General features: G+C 43.6%; 1 protein-coding gene across 3 annotated transcripts in view; it reads right to left on the bottom strand.

The window, feature by feature from the left end:
* RBM42 (RNA binding motif protein 42) overlaps positions 1 to 17,772 on the bottom strand; it is an 18,916-nt gene extending 1,144 nt beyond the window's left edge. Inside the window, exons 1-12 of one of the 3 annotated variants that reach the window (XM_077456396.1) lie at positions 17,636 to 17,772; positions 14,909 to 15,143; positions 14,692 to 14,779; positions 13,823 to 13,912; positions 12,019 to 12,108; positions 9,734 to 9,865; positions 7,759 to 7,871; positions 5,499 to 5,627; positions 5,302 to 5,406; positions 2,243 to 2,363; positions 1,578 to 1,772; positions 1 to 895 (exon numbers count right to left, since the gene is read on the bottom strand). The exon at positions 1 to 895 is cut by the window's left edge and continues 1,144 nt beyond it. In XM_077456396.1, coding sequence (XP_077312522.1) covers positions 783 to 895; positions 1,578 to 1,772; positions 2,243 to 2,363; positions 5,302 to 5,406; positions 5,499 to 5,627; positions 7,759 to 7,871; positions 9,734 to 9,865; positions 12,019 to 12,108; positions 13,823 to 13,912; positions 14,692 to 14,779; positions 14,909 to 15,143; positions 17,636 to 17,691 — 1,467 coding nt within the window. In that variant the 5' untranslated portion in view covers positions 17,692 to 17,772 and the 3' untranslated portion in view covers positions 1 to 782. The remainder of the gene's footprint in view (positions 896 to 1,577; positions 1,773 to 2,242; positions 2,364 to 5,301; positions 5,407 to 5,498; positions 5,628 to 7,758; positions 7,872 to 9,733; positions 9,866 to 12,018; positions 12,109 to 13,822; positions 13,913 to 14,691; positions 14,780 to 14,908; positions 15,144 to 17,635) is intronic. The other 2 variants (XM_077456397.1, XM_077456398.1) reach the window with 2 other exon arrangements.
* Between the last annotated feature and the right edge of the window lie 526 nt (positions 17,773 to 18,298).

Genomic DNA, 18,298 nt, shown 5'->3' with positions numbered 1-18,298 from the left:
TCTAGGATGAGCAGATGGTTGAAAATTATATTTTTTTTAAATGTAGCACACAGCACCCTCTGCTGGGCACGCTGCATAATGCAACCTATTGGAACTGGCTTTACTGGTGCGAAAAGCACGATGGCAGCACCCATTGAAGGAATAACCAGATCTTAAGAGGCAGAGGGGAGCAGCGTTTCAATATGATGCACCAGAGAGCTGTTAGAAGACGAACAGTCTGGTAAAGGTTTCTGTAAACAATGGCAGAACAGCAGCTGCCTCGATGAAATGATGATGATGGGGGGGGGGGGGGATTACCTGCAACTGATCTACACTCTTCTGCATTACAAGCATGGCTTGCCTAGGACAGCTGGAGGGCACATAAGGGTGGACTCCTCCCCCCGCCCCAGTGGTCACAAGGGTACCTTGGGCCTGCAAAATACTCATAATATAGCAATGCAGAAAATTAGAATACACATTTCTTTATAGGTAAGGAGGGCAAAAGTGGCTGATAACTGCTTGTCTGGACTTGGGCTTTAAATAAACTCAAATTGGTTCACAATGTTCAGATTAAGAATTAAAAATAAAGTTTCACAAAAAAAAAAAAAAAGTGGGGTAAAACAAAGGAAGTACACGTCTCTCTGCACTGGACTTGCCAGCAGCAAAGCAGTAATTGAGATTACATTGTCCGTCTCTTCCCAGGAGTCTGCCATAAACCAGTGCTCTCTGTGCGGGGAATTGTGGGTAACAGCCAGAGGGTGCTGGGCCTGCGAGACTCTAACCAGTCCAACATCTTTGCCCGATTATCTCAGGCCAAGCTTCTTCTTTTCTTTCTGTTTTTTGCGCACCACGTCAATGTTACGATCCTTCCACATGCTCTTCCTAAGTTTGATGGGACGGGAGCCCACGTATTTACCTGGGAGGAAGAGAAAAGCAACAGTCAATATCGATAGGTAAACCAGAGAGAAAAAAAAAATATATATATATAAAAAATCTGCGCTAAGAGCCCAAAAGTGAGATGTCTGAGGCCTCCCCCTGATGACGTCTCACATGACAAAACGCATGGGGCGGAGCCGGAAAACACACCTCACAGGGTATACACAAAAACAGCCGCTGCCCTCTTACCCTGCCGGTTTTTTTTTTTTTTTTTTTTATTCCTATTACAAGAAAATTTATGAAGACATCTGGCATCAGTAAGACCCCCCCCCAGATATCTCATCTATCCTGGAAAGCATGAAATCCCAAAAAAATAAAAATATCAATCTCTACTTTCCAGCAATGTTTAGATCTGCCAGAGCCAGAAGTGAAGCAATTACGTCGATTCCGGCCTCCCAAGATCATAGAGATGTCCAGGGTGACTCCAGTCCACGGCCACCCACCGCCGGATCGGATCTCCAGTCCCCGATCACACGGGAGAGCGCGGAGAGGGGTGGGGGGAGGGTTTCTAAAGCAGTCCAGCAGCTATAATAATAGGGATCTAAATCCCAGACCGAAGCCTCTTCCCAATTCATTTCTCTAACCGGGGGCAGAACAAAACCAGAAAGAAAAGCGGTGTTATGTCCCAGAAACCGCCGGCTCTGACACACCCCCTTCCTTACCGTTCATCTCCCTCATGGCCCGGACGTAATCGTTGGGATCCTTGAAGCTGACGAAGCCGTAGCCTTTGGTTTTGCCCGTCCTCTTGTCTCGGATCACCTTGGCCTTCAGGAAAGATGGGTAGCGGCTGAAGGCCCGGGCGAGGATGTCATCGTTCACCTCGTTCCCCAGATCTCCGCAGAATATCCGAAAATCGTCTGCAAGATGAAAGACACCATGATACCCGGGGAGGGGGAGGATGCAAAAGTAATCTCACAAGCACTGAACTTACCAAACTGGCAGGGAATCTTAGGAATACCCTGCATGCCATAGCTACAGGTTGATTAAAGTGGAAGTAAACTCCCCTTTCGTTTTCAGCCAAGGAAGCTGCCAACTTTGCCTCTGTTTAATCTTCAACTGCTATGGTGCTGCACATGTGATCTGTTATGACACCAACCATTGGATGGTTTGATAGTTTGGCTGAGAGCACAACCAATGAATGTGCAGTTAGCATTCCTGGCATGCCTTTTTTTTTTTTTTTAACTGTTTAAATCAATGGGTTCACTTCCACTTTAAAGAAGAAGCCGTCTTTGCATTGGATCGTTAACCCGTTCCATACAGCGCACTTTAACCCCCCCCCCCCCTCCTGCCCAGGCCAATTTACAGCAGTATCACAATTCAGACTCACCAGTGTCCCATTCCAGGAGGCTCTGATCTTCCCAGCTTGTGCCGGCGGCGGTTCGAATGCACCGTTTCATCTTCTCCGGCTTGGACTTCTTTTTATCCTCCTGTGGCGGCTCCAGCACCACCTGAAAGAAAGAAAGAGAGAGATTGTCCTCACACAAGCTGTGGATTCAGGTTTAAAACAACTTGTGCTCCAGCAATGTAGAAGATTGAGGCGTCATCCTGGCACCAGGGTTTTTTTTTTTTTTTTTAAGAGCCGATGGTCGGCTCTCTTGTAAAAGAAATCCGAGCGACTAAGTAGCCGCTGAATTGCTTTTACAAGCAGAGGGAGGAGACACCCTATACTAGCACATAATGTGAAAACTACCTTAAAAACAAAGCTGTTCCAGTGCCGCAATGTCAGAACTGCAGCCGCTTTCTATTTTCAGCCGTCTTGCTTCCGGGTTCCAGCTCAGACTGGCCGGAGCCGCAATGTCATCACTCCCGCGTATGCATCTGTGGCAGCTGCCGTTCGGAAAGGAACAGCACACGTTGCCCGCTTTTCAGAGCGCATGCGCCAGTGATGTCGCTGGCTGCATGTACAGTAAATATCTCCTAAATGGTGCATTATTATAGTCTTATCTATAAGTAAATGTTAGTAGAGGAGGGAATCTGGGGGTCTTATAGATCCCCAGATCTCTCAAAAAAAAAAAAAAGAAGAGAGAAGAGAGAAGGAGTACGAGAGAGAGAGAAGGAGTACGAGAGAGAGAGAGAGAGAAGGAGTACGAGAGAGAGAGAGAGAGAGAGAGAGAGAGAGAAGGAGTACGAGAGAGAGAGAGAGAGAGAGAGAGAAGGAGTACGAGAGAGAGAGAGAGAGAGAGAGAGAGAGAGAAGGAGTACGAGAGAGAGAGAGAGAGAGAGAGAGAGAGAGAAGGAGTACGAGAGAGAGAGAGAGAGAGAGAGAGAGAGAGAGAAGGAGTACGAGAGAGAGAGAGAGAGAGAGAGAGAGAGAGAGAGAAGGAGTACGAGAGAGAGAGAGAGAGAGAGAAGGAGTACGAGAGAGAGAGAGAGAGAGAGAAGGAGTACGAGAGAGAGAGAGAGAGAGAGAGAGAGAAGGAGTACGAGAGAGAGAGAGAGAGAGAGAGAGAAGGAGTACGAGAGAGAGAGAGAGAGAGAGAGAGAGAGAGAGAAGGAGTACGAGAGAGAGAGAGAGAGAGAAGGAGTACGAGAGAGAGAGAGAGAGAGAGAAGGAGTACGAGAGAGAGAGAGAGAGAGAGAGAGAGAGAAGGAGTACGAGAGAGAGAGAGAGAGAGAGAGAGAGAGAGAAGGAGTACGAGAGAGAGAGAGAGAGAGAGAGAGAAGGAGTACGAGAGAGAGAGAGAGAGAGAGAGAGAGAGAGAAGGAGTACGAGAGAGAGAGAGAGAGAGAGAGAGAGAAGGAGTACGAGAGAGAGAGAGAGAGAGAGAGAGAGAGAAGGAGTACGAGAGAGAAGGAGTACGAGAGAGAGAGAGAGAGAGAGAGAAGGAGTACGAGAGAGAGAGAGAGAGAGAGAGAGAGAAGGAGTACGAGAGAGAGAGAGAGAGAGAGAGAGAGAAGGAGTACGAGAGAGAGAGAGAGAGAGAAGGAGTACAGTACGAGAGAGAGAGAGAGAGAGAGAGAGAAGGAGTACGAGAGAGAGAGAGAGAGAGAGAAGGAGTACGAGAGAGAGAGAGAGAGAGGAGAGAGAGAGAGAAGGAGTACGAGAGAGAGAGAGAGAGAGAGAGAGAGAAGGAGTACGAGAGAGAGAGAGAGAAGGAGTACGAGAGAGAGAGAGAGAGAGAGAGAGAGAGAAGGAGTACGAGAGAGAGAGAGAGAGAGAGAGAGAAGGAGTACGAGAGAGAGAGAGAGAGAGAGAGAGAGAGAAGGAGTACGAGAGAGAGAGAGAGAGAGAGAGAGAGAAGGAGTACAGAGAGAGAGAGAGAGAGAGAGAGAGAAGGAGTACGAGAGAGAAGGAGTACGAGAGAGAGAGAGAAGAGAGAGAAGGAGTACGAGAGAGAGAGAGAGAGAGAGAGAGAGAAGGAGTACGAGAGAGAGAGAGAAGAGAGAAGGAGTACGAGAGAGAGAGAGAGAGAGAGAGAGAGAGAAGGAGTACGAGAGAGAGAGAGAGAGAGAGAAGGAGTACGAGAGAGAGAGAGAGAGAGAGAGAGAGAAGGAGTACGAGAGAGAGAGAGAGAGAGAGAGAGAGAGAAGGAGTACGAGAGAGAGAGAGAGAGAGAGAGAAGGAGTACGAGAGAGAGAGAGAGAGAGAGAGAGAGAGAGAGAGAGAGAGAGAGAGAGAGAGAGAGAGAGAGATTTTATATCTATCTATATATTATCTATCTCTATAACTACACACAATTAGAGAGCGATCTCTCTCTCTCTGTATATATATATAATGTGTGTGTGTATGCATGCATTATATATATATAAATAAATAATTTATTATATATACATACACACACCTTATGGGTTCTAAGAAATTTTCTAGCGAAAAATACTGATTTTGATGAATTTTTTTGTACATGTAAAAAAAGGCTGAAGTTGTTAAAAAAAATAAAAAAGTATTTTTTTCCACAAATAATTGTTTGAAAAACCGCTACGCAAATACCGTGCGCAAAAAAAATAAAAAAATAAAAATAATAATAATAATAATAATAATAATAATAATAATAATAATAATAATAATAATAATAATATATATATATATATATATTTATTTATTATTATTATTTTTTTTTTTTCTTCTAGAAAATTTCTGAGAACCCCCAATAAAAAATAAATAATTTATTTATATATATATATATATATATATATATATATATATATATATATATATATATATATATATATATATATATATATATATATATATATATATATATATATATATATATAAATTATTTATTTTTTATTGGGGGTTCTCAGAAATTTTCTAGAAGAAAAAAAAAAAAAAAAAAAAAAAAAAAAAAAAAAAGCAGATTTTTACATGTAATCAAAAAGTAGCAAAAAAGGCCTGGGGGGGGGGGTCTTCAAGTGGTTAAAGCTGTACTAGAGAAAGGGCCTCACCTCTGGCTGTACCGGCTCAATTTCGGGCATGCTCGGTCCAATCACAGATTCCTCGTAGCTCATGTCCTTGTCTTCCACGACTGCCGGGACTTCTGGCACTTCCTCCTAAAGGAAGACACGGCACAGTGAGGCTCCGACAACAAAAAAAAGGGGGGGGGGGGGGTGAGCCCTCCAAACTTCAATGTAGCATTGCTTACCTCTACTTTCCGTGGTGGTGGAGGAACCGTATAGACGGTGGGGGCCGCTTGGATGACTGTGGGGTTAATTTTAGGAGATGAATGAACCACAGGACGAGCAGGAGGGGGCAGAGGGCCCATCGGTGCCGGCTGTCAATAGAAGCAAAAGAAAAGAAAACATTAAACCTGACCACCTCCAGCCTTTCCTTCGGTCTTGCAGTTGTACTGGCTCCTCTCCTGCACTGAAATGGCTTTCTCTATATAGACCGCACACTGTGAGCTTCTCCCCATGTGCATTAGAAGTCAGACAGAGCCTCATTCCCCCCCCCCCCCCCCAGCCCAACTGTCCCCAGTTTGCTCTTTTCATTCATTAGATTTCAGTTTTTAGAATCATGGAGGTTCCGCATCACATGTGGGCGTTCATCAAGGCATCTGAGAATTTGCATAACTCCTCCCTATAAGTCATCCCAATAGCCAGTCCACTGCTTCCATCAGGGCACAGGGCTATTGAGAGGAGTACTAAGGCAGGGTGTTGTGATGTACTCATGTAGCTGTGTACTGCCCCCTACTGGCCCCTCCCACCAGCCCTGATCTGCCTGAATTATATAGCACATGTCATCACTGGGTCTAAAATAAGTCATTACATTTTAAAGCTTTTAAATAACTGCCTTCCGCCCACGTCATTGTAAAAGAACGGACCCCCATATGACATCTTCCCGTGAATTCTACAGATGAAACATCAATTAATACCTGATGTTCCACCTGTAGAACTCACACAACGCCATATTGTGCTATCTTCAAGGCCCTGGCGAAGAGGCACTGTCCGCGAAACGCGTAGGCCACATTTCTATATTAATTGTTGGGGATCTGCACACCACAAATTCAAACCTAATCGTATAAACCGGAATGTACTTTTTTTCAACTGTTTTTATAGTAAATAAAATTGTCTATTTTTTCATAAGTTTATTATTGTATTTCATCTGTTCACACTCCTCCGAGGCACAATTAGATACTCTACATAATTTGTAATAAAACATATTTGCCACTCTGAAGCTTCCCTCCAACCACTTTGCATATTATTTTATATGTACACACTGTGATTCTGTACTCGCCAGATAGGCTGCAGAAATCTCCCGCCACTCAGTCTGGCTGCAGCCATTTTAACTGAATTGCTGAATGTTCACTTCCTGGATTTACACAGACACACTTCCAGCTCTGCAGCTCTCATTGCCCTCTTATGACTCATCCACCCTTCCTGGAGGAAGGAAGGAAAGAGAGAGGCAGAGGGCGAGAGAGGCAGAGGGCGAGAGAGGCAGAGGGCGAGAGAGGCAGAGGGCGAGAGCAAGAAAGAAAAAAAGAAAGAAAGAAAAAGAAAAAAAGAAAGAAAGAAAAAAGGAAAGAAAGAAAAAAAAAAGAAAAAAAAAAAAAAGAAAGAAAAAAAGAAAGAAAGAGCGTGCGCTGTGCATGATGTCATAAGCCTAGGCCAATGACCAGATAAGAAACAGGAAGTGGGCTGTATAAGGTATTTACTAGCAGAATAAAAAAAAGTTTTTTCTAAGTTAAAAACAACAAGGGCAGAAGATTTAATAGATTTAAAAAAAAAAAAAAAAAACAGAATTTCTGCTTTAAATGCAGAGCAAATTTTCGATGTAGTTTTAGTCTTGGGACTAAAATGGCATTTTTGTTTTAGTCCCATTTTAGTCTTTTGCAATTGTTTTAGTCATATTTAGTTGACTAAAATCTCCAGGCCATTTTAGTGGACTAAAATCATTTTAGTCATCCAAAATTAAATAGGTGTTGTTAAATTGTAACGCATTATTTAAGCATTTCTCTACAAATTCCCATACCCATACACTGCTGGAGTGAAAAATGGAATATGTTATTATTTATGGTATTGAGGTATGAACATGCACTACAGACGTGTTAATTTTTAAGTCAAATTTCAATTTTAGTCTTAATCCTGACTAAAATTTCATTTTAGTTTTAGTCGTATTTTAGTCATCTCAATTGTTTTAGTTGACTAAAATGTTATTAAGTTATTCATTTTTATATGGATTTGTCGGATGTGTGACTTTTACTGGGAAGGGCACAAACTTTTAAAAGATTTTTGATCAGTGTTAAATTTTGTCGACTATTAACACTGATCAAAAAATGTTTTTAAAAGTTTGTGCCCTTCCCAGTAAAAGTAACACATCGCACATCCATAGAAAAATGATTGTGAAAATTCACAGCAAATAGCAGTGAGAACATGAGGGGCAGATAAAGAGGACTCAGAACTGACCGGTGGTCCGGGACGCATTGCCATCGGGGGAGGCGGGATCATCGGAGGAGGGCCGTGCATCGGGTGAGACATCAGGGGCTGAGGAGGAAGCATGCCTGGATGCCGAGGACCCACTGTCATGGAAAGATGATAATCATGGGAGTATTAAATAGAAAAGAAAAAAAAAAAAAAAGAAGGAGTACCAAATTTGGTTGTAGGACTCCACTAATAATAAATGGCTTTTCTTTTTTTTCTTACTTCCTTTTAGAGGGTGGCTACCATCCATGTTCCCACTGTAGGCATCAACATAGCCGCCCTGCTCACTTCTGGACTCTGTAGTGTGCAGGGCACATGACTGCAACTAACATGCCTTGCTCACACCAAATAGAAGTGAGAAGGAAAAGGAGGGCTTTGGGAGCTCATGATGGATGTTATAAAGGAGGCAGAAAAAAAAAAAACACAAGAAAATGTAATACAATACAGATTACAGGGCCATTAAAGCTGAATTCCACAAATTCAGTAACTTTGTAAAAAGTGCAGGCACACCAAGTCCTAATAGCCTGCTACATGTGGACTTACCTCTCATATTTATATAATGACAGGTTTATAGCTTTGTTACTGTCTGCGAGAGCAATGCCTGCCCCTCCCCTCTGCTGTCCGTTCACCGAAGCCTTCTGCGATTGGTCTGGAGGGGAGAGGTGGGGCATAGAAGCTGCACTGAATCTACATTTGAAGGGACTGAGATCAGCGTATGAGCTACTGAAGCACAATAAACCTGTCAGATAGAACTAATACAGATAAGCCCAGGAGGTGGCAGGCACCTTGTTGGAATTTGTTAATATCTTGACTCATTTGGTCTCAGCCCCTTCAAGTGTACAGCGAGTGAAGCTATTAATGCCAGCCTCTCCTCCTTCCCAATCACAGAAGCTTTTGTATTATTTTAGGTCATTAACAAAATACAAAGGCTTCTGTGAATGGGCAGCAGAGGGGTAAGGCGGGCATCACGACTTAAGGCGCTTCTTTCCTCTTTCACAAGATTGGTGTGTGGAGTAAACCCCTCCAGAAGAGCCATAAAAAGCAGACAAAAATAAGAGAGGTAAGCTCGGTATGTGGCAGGCACATCGTTTGACTTTAGGAGTTAATATCTGGACTCATCTGGTCTGATCCCTTCAAGGGTGTATTCTGTGCAGCTACTATGCCCGCTTCACCCCTCCTACTTCCCAATCACGGAAGCCTTTGTATTATTGTAGGTCATTACAGGATGGATATAAATCAAAGATTAGAAAATAAATAATAATTTCTCTCTCTCTCTCTCTATATATATATACATCTCTCTCTCTCTCTCTCTCTCTCTCGATTTTTTTTTAATAAAATGCTTTTGGAGTAAAAATCTATCTAACCATAGTTTTCTATTTAAGATACATTAATGTTTTAGTGTATTCAGCATGAAATGGAGCTTAGTTTTGTAGCATGAGGCTGATCTTAGCCCCTTCAGGTGTACAGTCAAAGCAGCTACTATGTCCCCCTCCTCCTGCCCAATCACAGAAGCCTTTGTATTATTTTGTGTCATTCACAAAATGCAAAGGCTTCTGTGAATGGGCAGCAGCAGGACGGGAATCGCTGCTTTCTGTGCTTCTTTCCTCTTTCAGACTCAAATGTAGAGTGTATCCTCCAGCAGAGCCATAAACCTGTCAGATATAAAATAACAGAGATAAGCCCAGGAGGTGGCAGGCAGCAATTAAGACTTAACACATGGTGTGCCTGCGCTTTTTTTTTTTTACAAAGTTGCTGAATCAAGTAGTGGATGTGTATGGATTATTTTTGGAGAATAAAGATTTCAAGTAACTTTTTGTACAACTTTTTTTTTTTTTTTTTTGAGTTCTAAGGCAAAGCATATGCTGCAAAAAACAGTCAAACGCAGGTGAGTGGTATCCAACTAACGAATGAGGTTACTGCACTCAGTCATGCGATGAAGATAGGCAGGATGAATACCTACATGCCCGTTGCTGCTGCAGGACGTGCGGGATGAAGGACGGTCGGGGGTCCATCGGCCGCTGTAACGCATGTGGGATAAAGCTGGGCCTCATCACCGGGGGCCTCATAACCGGAGGCCTCGGCGGCGGGATCGCTGCAGGTGGGTGAAGAAAGAAAGACTGAGCCTGGAATAACAATTTTACCTTGAAGCAGTATTAAACTCTCACTGTATAAACGCATTTTCCCCTTTAGCTCTATTTTACTATAAACTCTCAGGCTATTTAGCAGTATTTTGCCCCAAAACTTACATTTGCCCGAATCAAAAAATTTGTACAGCCTGTTCTATTTTTGTGCCATTTTCTGAACTTCCAGATCAAGGAGCACAAGTGGTTGAATCACTCCTACTATGGGAATACACATTCCACGATTTCTCAGGCCTAGCCGATAATGCGCCCACTCTAATAGTATCAGATGGCCTTCAACAATGGGACTACATTTCCCATGATTCCTCAGACCTATCCCATAATGCGCATGCATGCCCACTCTAATAGTATCAGACAGCCTTCTACAATGGGACCACTTTTCACACAATTCCTCGTGCCTAGCCCATAATGCCAGTAAGTGCCCATTCCAACAGCATCAGGTAGGCTTCTGTATCAGGACTAAGTGTCCCATGATTCCTTGTTCCCAGCTCATAACATTTAGGAGTGCCCACTCCTCTGCATTAGGACTACATATCCCAAGGTTCCTCACTCTAAGCCTATAATTCACATGGTGCCCACTCCAATTATTTGAGCTGGCCTTCCACAACGCGACATTTCCTACATGCCTTGCCCATAATGCCCATTAGCGCCCACTCTAATAGCATTAGGTAGCCTTTCTGCCTCAGGACTACATGCCCCACGATTCCTTGTGCCCAGCTGATAACGTGCATGTGTGCCCACTCTTCTGTATTAGGACTACATTTCCCATGATTCTTCATTCTAAGCCCATAATGTGCATGGGTGCCCACTCCAATTGTGTCAGCTGCCTTCTAAAATGGGACCACATTTCCCATGATTCCTCATGCCTAGCCCATAATGCCTTCTAATAGCATTATGTAGCCTTCATGTGACCTTCTAATAGCATTAGGCAACGTGCATGTGTGCCCACCCTCCTGCATTAGGACTACATTTCCCATGATTCTTCACTCTAAGCCCATAATGTGCATGGGTGCCCACTCAAATTGTGTCAGCTGCCTTCTAAAATGGGACCACATTTCCTCAAGCCTAGCCCATAACGCCCATGAGTGCCCACTCTAATAACATTATGTAGCCTTCTGCATCAGGATTACGCGTCCCACGATTCCTTGTGCCCAGCTGATAATGTGCACATGTGCCCATGTTCCGTCAGATTAGGCGACCCGTCGCTTTTTGTAACAGAAGCGACGTTCCCAGCACGGCCATCTTGGTACACCCGCACTTGGCCACAGTGAGGATACGAAGTCAGCAAGCGGACATCTTTTTGCAACCACCGGAGTTAAGCATTTTTACCAGTAAACTGAGCTTATATAGTGAAATGTAGTACTTAGAAATCCGTTGATGTTGCATGTTAAAAGCAGCAGCAAGGCAGTTGATCTCACAGGTTTGCTGATATGAAAGAACCCCCGCTGCTTTTAAAAATTCTAGATCAAAAACAGTGTCACGGATTTCTAAATACTGTATTACGCTATATAAGCTCAGTTTAGTGGTAAAAACAAGAGTGAAATGCAAAACTCCGGTGGGTGTACAAAGATGTCTGCTTGCCGCCTTCTTACTATCCTTACTGCGGCCAAGTGCGGGTGTACCAAGATGGCCGTGCCAGGACATCACTTCTGTTACAAAAAGTTACGGGTCGCCTAATCATTGTTTTTCTTTTTTATCTCATGCTTCCCAGAGGAGAGCACTGGGGTCGAGGTCTCCATAAAGAGGGACCCGTCAGTCCTAATTTCTATAACAAAAGGATGTTTACATTTCTTGCGATAGGAATAAAAGTGATAAAAATAAATAAATAAATTAAAGAGACAGTGTGATTATTACTTTTTTAAAGTGCCCCCGTTTCCCTCGTTCTCGCATGCAAAAGTAAAACACATACGTAGGTCGTGCCTGCATATGTAAACATTGTTTGCGCCACACACATGAGGCATCGCCGCAAACGTTATAGCGAGAGCACTAATGCTAGACCTCCTCTGTAACTCTAAACTGTTAACCTGTATAAAAAATAAAAAAAATGTAAAAAATAAAATAAAAATAAAAATGTAAACAACGCCTATGGAGATTTTTAAAGTACCGTTGTTTGGCGCCATTCCACGAGTGAGCGCAATTTTAAAGCATGGCAGGTTTGGTATCCATTTATTCGCCGTAACATCATCTTTTAGATCTAACAGAAAAATTGGGTTATATAGTTACATAGTTATATAGTTACATAGTAGGTGAGGTTGAAAAAAAAAAAAAAGACACAAGTCCAACCTATGTGTGTGATTATATGTCAGTATTACATTGTATATACCTGTATGTTGCAGTCCTTCAGGTGCTTATCTAATAGGCCACCGCCTGTGGAAGGGAATTCCACATCCTTGCCGCTCTTACAGTAAAGAACCCTCTCCATAATTAAAGCTTAAATCTCTTTTCTAATTTTAATGGAGTGGCCACGAGTCTTGTTAAACTCCCTTCCGTGAAAACGTTTTCTCCCTATTGTGGGGTCACCAGTCCGGTATTTGTATATTAAAATCATATCCCCTCTCAAGTGTCTTCTCCAGAGAGAATAAGTTCAGAGCTCACAACCTTTCCTCATAACTAATATCCTCCAGACCCTTTATCAGCTTTGTTGCCCTTCTTTGTAGTCGCTCCATTTCCAGTACATCCTTCCTGAGGACTGGTGCCCAGAACTGGATAGTATACTCCAGGTGCGGCCGGACCAGAGTCTTGTAGAGCGGGAGAATTATCTTTTTATCTCTGGAGTTGATCCCCTTTTTAATGCCAATATTCTGTTTGCTTTGTTGGCAGCAGCTTGGCATTGCTGAGCCCATCATCTACTAGGACCCCCAGGTCCTTTTCCATCCTAGATCCCCCCAGAGGTTCTCCCCCCAGTGTATAGATTGCATTCAGATTTTTGCCACCCAAATGCATTATTTTACATTTTTCTACATTGAACCTCATTGGCCATGTAGTTGCCCCTCCCCCCGTTCATTTGTTAAGCTCTTCTTGCAAGGTTTCCACATCCTGCGGAGAAGTCATTGCCCTGCTTAGCTTTGTATCGTCTGCAAATACAGAGATTGAGCTGTTTCCCCCATCCCCCTCCTCCAGGTCATTTATTAACAAAAGTAAACAGGATTGGTCCCAGAACAGAACCCTGGGGGGACCCCACTACCGACCATTCCGAGTACTCCCCATTTAGCACCACCCTCTGAACTCGCCCTTGTAGGCAGTTTTCAATCCATGTACTCACCCCTATGGTCCATGCCAATGCACCTTATTTTGTACAGTAAACGTTTATGGGGAATTGTGTCAAATGCTTTTGCTAAATCCAGATGCACCACGTCTACGGGCCTTCCTTTATCCAGATACACCACGTCTACGGGCCTTCCTTTATCCAGATACACCACGTCTACGGGCCCTCCTTTATCTAGATACACCACATCTACGGGCCTTCCTTTATCCAGATACACCACGCCTACGGGCCTTCCTTTATCCAGATACACCACGTCTACGGGCCTTCCTTTATCCAGATACACCACGTCTACGGGCCTTCCTTTATCCAGATACACCACGTCTACGGGCCTTCCTTTATCCAGATACACCACGTCTACGGGCCTTCCTTTATCTAAATACACCACGTCTACGGGCCTTCCTTTATCCAGATACACCACGTCTACGGGCCTTCCTTTATCCAGATACACCACGTCTACAGGCCTTCCTTTATTTAGATGGCAACTCACCTCCTCATAGAAGGTTAATAGATTGGTTTGGCAATATATTGTATTTTTTGCATTGCATTGAAAAATTGCTTTTGAAAAAACAAGTGTGCAAACAGTTAACTTGTTAAAAAAATAAAAAAAATATATAAACATCGCCTATGGAGATTATGAAAGTACCGTAGTTTGGCGCCATTCCACGAGTGAGCGCAATTTTAAAGCGTGGCATGTTTGGTATCCATTTACTCGCCTCAACATCATCTTTTAGATCTAACAAAAAAATTGGGTTATATATTGTATTTTTTGCATTGATATTCAGTGTATATTTATTCCCAAAAAAAAAAAAAATTGCATTAGAAAAAAATAAAATATCAGTGTACACATAACATGTGACACAAAAAATTGCAACAACTGCCTTTTTATTCTATAGGGCCTCTGCTAAAAAAAAAAAAAAAAAATTATTATAAAGAGAAGAGCATCTCCAAAAAAAAAAAAAAAAAAAAATGCAAAAATACAGTGTGAGATTAAAAAAAAAAAAAAAATTGCCAAACCCACCAATTCATTCTAGAGCCTATAATATATATATATGTTTTTTTTTTTTTTTAAGCTGCATAGAGATAGATATATATCTATCTCTATGCAGCTAAAAAAATAAATAAAAAAAAAATATTATATATATATATCTCTCTCCCTCTATATACATCTATCTATATCTATATCTATATCTAGCTCTCTCTCTATCTATCTATATATCTATATCTATATCTATATCTATATCTATATCTATATCTATATCTATATCTATATCTATATCTATATCTATCTATCTATCTATCTATCTATCTATCTATCTATCTATCTATCTCTATATATATATATATATATATATATATATATACATACACACACGTTTGGGGGTTCTGAGTAATTTACTAGCAATAAAAACAGATGTAGGAAAGAAACGTCAGAATTGGCCCCTGGGTGGCATTTGGATATCCTCTCAAACTGGAGTCAGCTTGATATCCTGAACCTGACAAAGACCCCCTTACCTGGTCCGACAAATGGTAAGGGAGGAACCATCAGGGGCCCCACAACGCTGGCTGCCGCAGCCGCTCTAGCATCCAGACTTTGCTGCACCTGCGTATGAGAAACAGATGCACTTAGTACAATAAAAAAGACTGAGGCTGGGGGCCGGCCTGACCCAGGTCACTCCAATCTCCCCCACCACATACACACACATACACACACACACACACACACACTCACCTGGCTATAAGTGTTTGTGGCTATCACAGGGCGTCCAACAGGAACAGGAACAGCCGGCACGGTGGGAACACCCGGTAGGGTGGGAACACCAGGCAAGGTGGGAACACCAGGCAAGGTGGGAACACCCGGTACAGCTGCTACTGCCGGCACAGCCGGTATGGCCAACGGAACGGGAAGCGGGACGGCGTCTCCTGGGGGCAAGGCGACTGGCGCTCCCAGGACTTCTTGCTCAAACCTAAAAAGGAAAAAAGACAAAAAAAAACAAATGAAAGCTCGAGTGACCCTTTATCAAAGCTCGACAAATCCCAGGCGCCAGGTTGCCATTGGCGACAAGAAGTTTTGTCCTGGCGCCTCCCCACCACTACATATCCTCGGGGCTCCCAGATGGGTTTGCCCATTTGCAGGCCCGTAACTGGCATAGCGGGTGCCACGGGGTAGAGGGAAGGGAGGAGAGCGCATAAAGGTCCACTCTCCCCTTCCAGTTGCTGACCCTGACATGGCATGCAACGCCACTTCCGGGTTCCATCGACAGTTTCCCCGGCCGGGAAAGAATGTAATTATTAATTAGAAGTACGATGCGCATTGCACTACATTCAGTGGAGCACAGAGGAGACATCACACCCAAGCATATAAAAATCCCCCCCCCCCCCCAAAATGGAACTCCCATGCAGCAGGGGGCACCTACGCCTGAAAATGTCAAATGTGAAACACGTTATATAATCGCCGCGCGTGCCAAGAATGAGAGCAAGAATTCTAGCACCAGACCTCCTTCATAACGCTAAACTGATGACCTAAAGGGGGCTTTTGAAGCAACACCTATGGAAAAATATACAGTAATGACATGTTTAAGGTTTGACATGTTGGGTATCTATTTACTCTGCGTTTTTTTTTTTTACCCCAAAAATTGGGTAATTTAATCTGGGGCTAAAAAAAAACTGCCATGTAAGCCACATAACTGTTACATATCTTTATAGATATATTGTACAAATACATTTTCCAACCCATATTTGTGTTAAGATTATTTTGCCTGTTACCAATCGGTCCTGAAGAAGCCGCTGTCTAGCGAAACACGTTGACCGTTTATCTGTGTTTTTTTTTTTCAGCGATTAAATCGTGCAGCTCTACTGGGTCAGGACCTAAAGTCTGTCCAGGAAGTAAGGCAGGAGTAAGGGAGCAGTGTGTTTAAAAAGCTATTAAGAGAGTGAGGTAAGCCTGTTGTAGAATAAATGGAAAGCTGTTTACAAAAGAAGTACATTAAAGAGGAAGTAAACCCGGATGGATTTTATTTCCTCTCTTTTACCCAGCAAAGAAAAAACATAATGTGCTAGTATGCATCACATAAATCCCCCCCCCCCCCCCCCCCACTACAGCTCCAAAACAGAACAGGAAGTCGGGTGTCCTTGGGCTAAATGCTTCCCCATGTAAAAGATTTGTTGATAAAGCCTGTGCACAGAATAATCTCTTCCTCCGCTGAGACAGCTTTGGGGGGGGGGGGGGGGGGGGCTGGGGGTGAAACTGAAAAAAAAAAAAATCTTTAAAAACTGCTACAGCTCCAAAAGTAAAACAGGAAATAAGGCGTCTTTGCGATAAATGCCCCCCCCCCCCCCAACTGCAAAAGATGTCTTGATAAACAGGAAGCGCGTCTGCACAGAAAGGGGTGGAAACAGAGTAATACCCCCCCCACTACTACAGCTCCACAAGAGATCAGGAAGTTGGGTGTCCTTGGGATAAATGCCCCCCCCCCCCCTCAAAAGATTTGTCAGAATAATCTCTTTCTCCGCTGTCACAGCTTTGGGGGGGTGATAACAGAATAAAATCATTCCCAACTGCTACAGCTCCAAAAGTAAAGCAGGAAATAAGGCGTCCTTGCGATAAATGCTTCCCCCTCCCCTGCAAAAGATGTCTTGATAAACAGGAAGCACGTCTGCACAGAATAAACTCTTGCACCCCCCTCCCGGCTACTTTGGAAGGGGTGGAAATAAAGTTCCACACACTACAACTACAGCTCCAAAAGAGATCAGGAAGTTAGGTGTCCTTGGGATAAATGCTTCCCCTCCCCCTGCACAAGATGTCCTGATAGACAACGCCTGTGCACAGAATTATTATTATTATTATTCAGGATTTATATAGCGCCACAGAATAAACTCTTCCCCCGCTCTGACGACTTTGGAAGGGGTGGAAACAGAGTAACACAACACCCCCCCCCCCCCCCTACTACTACAGCTCCATAAGAGAACAGGAAGTTGGGTGTCCTTGGGATAAATGCCCCCCCCGCCCTCAAAAGAGTTGTTGATAAACAGACAACGCCTGTGCACAGAATAAACTCTTCCCCCGCTCTGGCGACTTTGGAAGGGGTGGAAACAGAGTAACAACAACACCCCCCCCCCCCCCCTCCAACTACTACAGCTCCATAAGAGAACAGGAAGTTGGGTGTCCTTGGGATAAGTGGTTCCCCCACCCCCTCAAAAGATTTGTTGATAGACAACGCCTGTGCACAGAATAAACTCTTCCTCCGCTCTGGCGACTTTGGAGGGGGTGTAAGCAGAGTAAACTCCCCCCACTACTACTACTACAGCTCCAAAAGAGAACAGGAAGTTGGGTGTCCCTGGGATAAATGCTTCCCCCCCCCCACTATCACAGCTTTGTGGGTGAACAGGAAGCCAGGTGCGCCCAGTAAACCCTTCCTCCTCATCCTCCCTCAGCTAAACCTTTCCTCTGAACACTCACAGCGCCATCTCCGCCTCCATCTCCTTCAGCTTATCCTCTCCGCTCTTCCCCGCCATCTTCGCTTCTTTTCGGCTCTGGCTCTCTCTCTCTCTTTCTCCCAGTCCTGTAATCGTCTCTACACAGCCCGGGCGCACAGCGATACCGTCACTTCCTGCCTTCCGTGCGTCAGGGCGTCGGAGGAGGCGGAAGGGGGCGGGGCGAACGTGCTGCTGGGACGCAGCGTCACGCCGCCATCTTTGTGTGGGGCGAGAGTGAGGGAAAATCTGCCCAGGCTGGGATGTCATCATACAGAGGTGGGGGATGACATTGTTTAGTGATAATAATTGTGTGTGCAGATTTGTGCTGTCATTGTCATCATGATGTGAATGTTTATTGATTGGAGGCTATTACTGTTTTATGTGTGTGTGTGTGTATATGGATACAATGTATAGATAACTGCAACATGATACATTGTATTGTATCTGATCTGATTATCGATATGATAGAAATATACATTCCTCGTGAGGGCTGCGTTCGGCGCGCGTTGACAAGCGTTTTCTTTACGTGTTGCGTTGATTTGTATGTTTTCTTTTTTTCAATCGCTGAAACCAAAATACTTCTTTTTTTTTTTTTGGAGAGCTGAGAATGGAAAAGCAGCTGGTAAGGAGGGATCAATATCTTCCA

The sequence above is a fragment of the Lithobates pipiens genome, unplaced genomic scaffold (assembly GCF_037356315.1).
Source record: "Lithobates pipiens isolate NorthernLeopardFrog02 unplaced genomic scaffold, aLitPip1_a1.2 Scaffold_27, whole genome shotgun sequence".
In the NCBI taxonomy this organism is placed as follows: Eukaryota; Metazoa; Chordata; class Amphibia; order Anura; family Ranidae; genus Lithobates; species Lithobates pipiens.
This window is presented reverse-complemented; position numbering and strand designations above follow the sequence as displayed.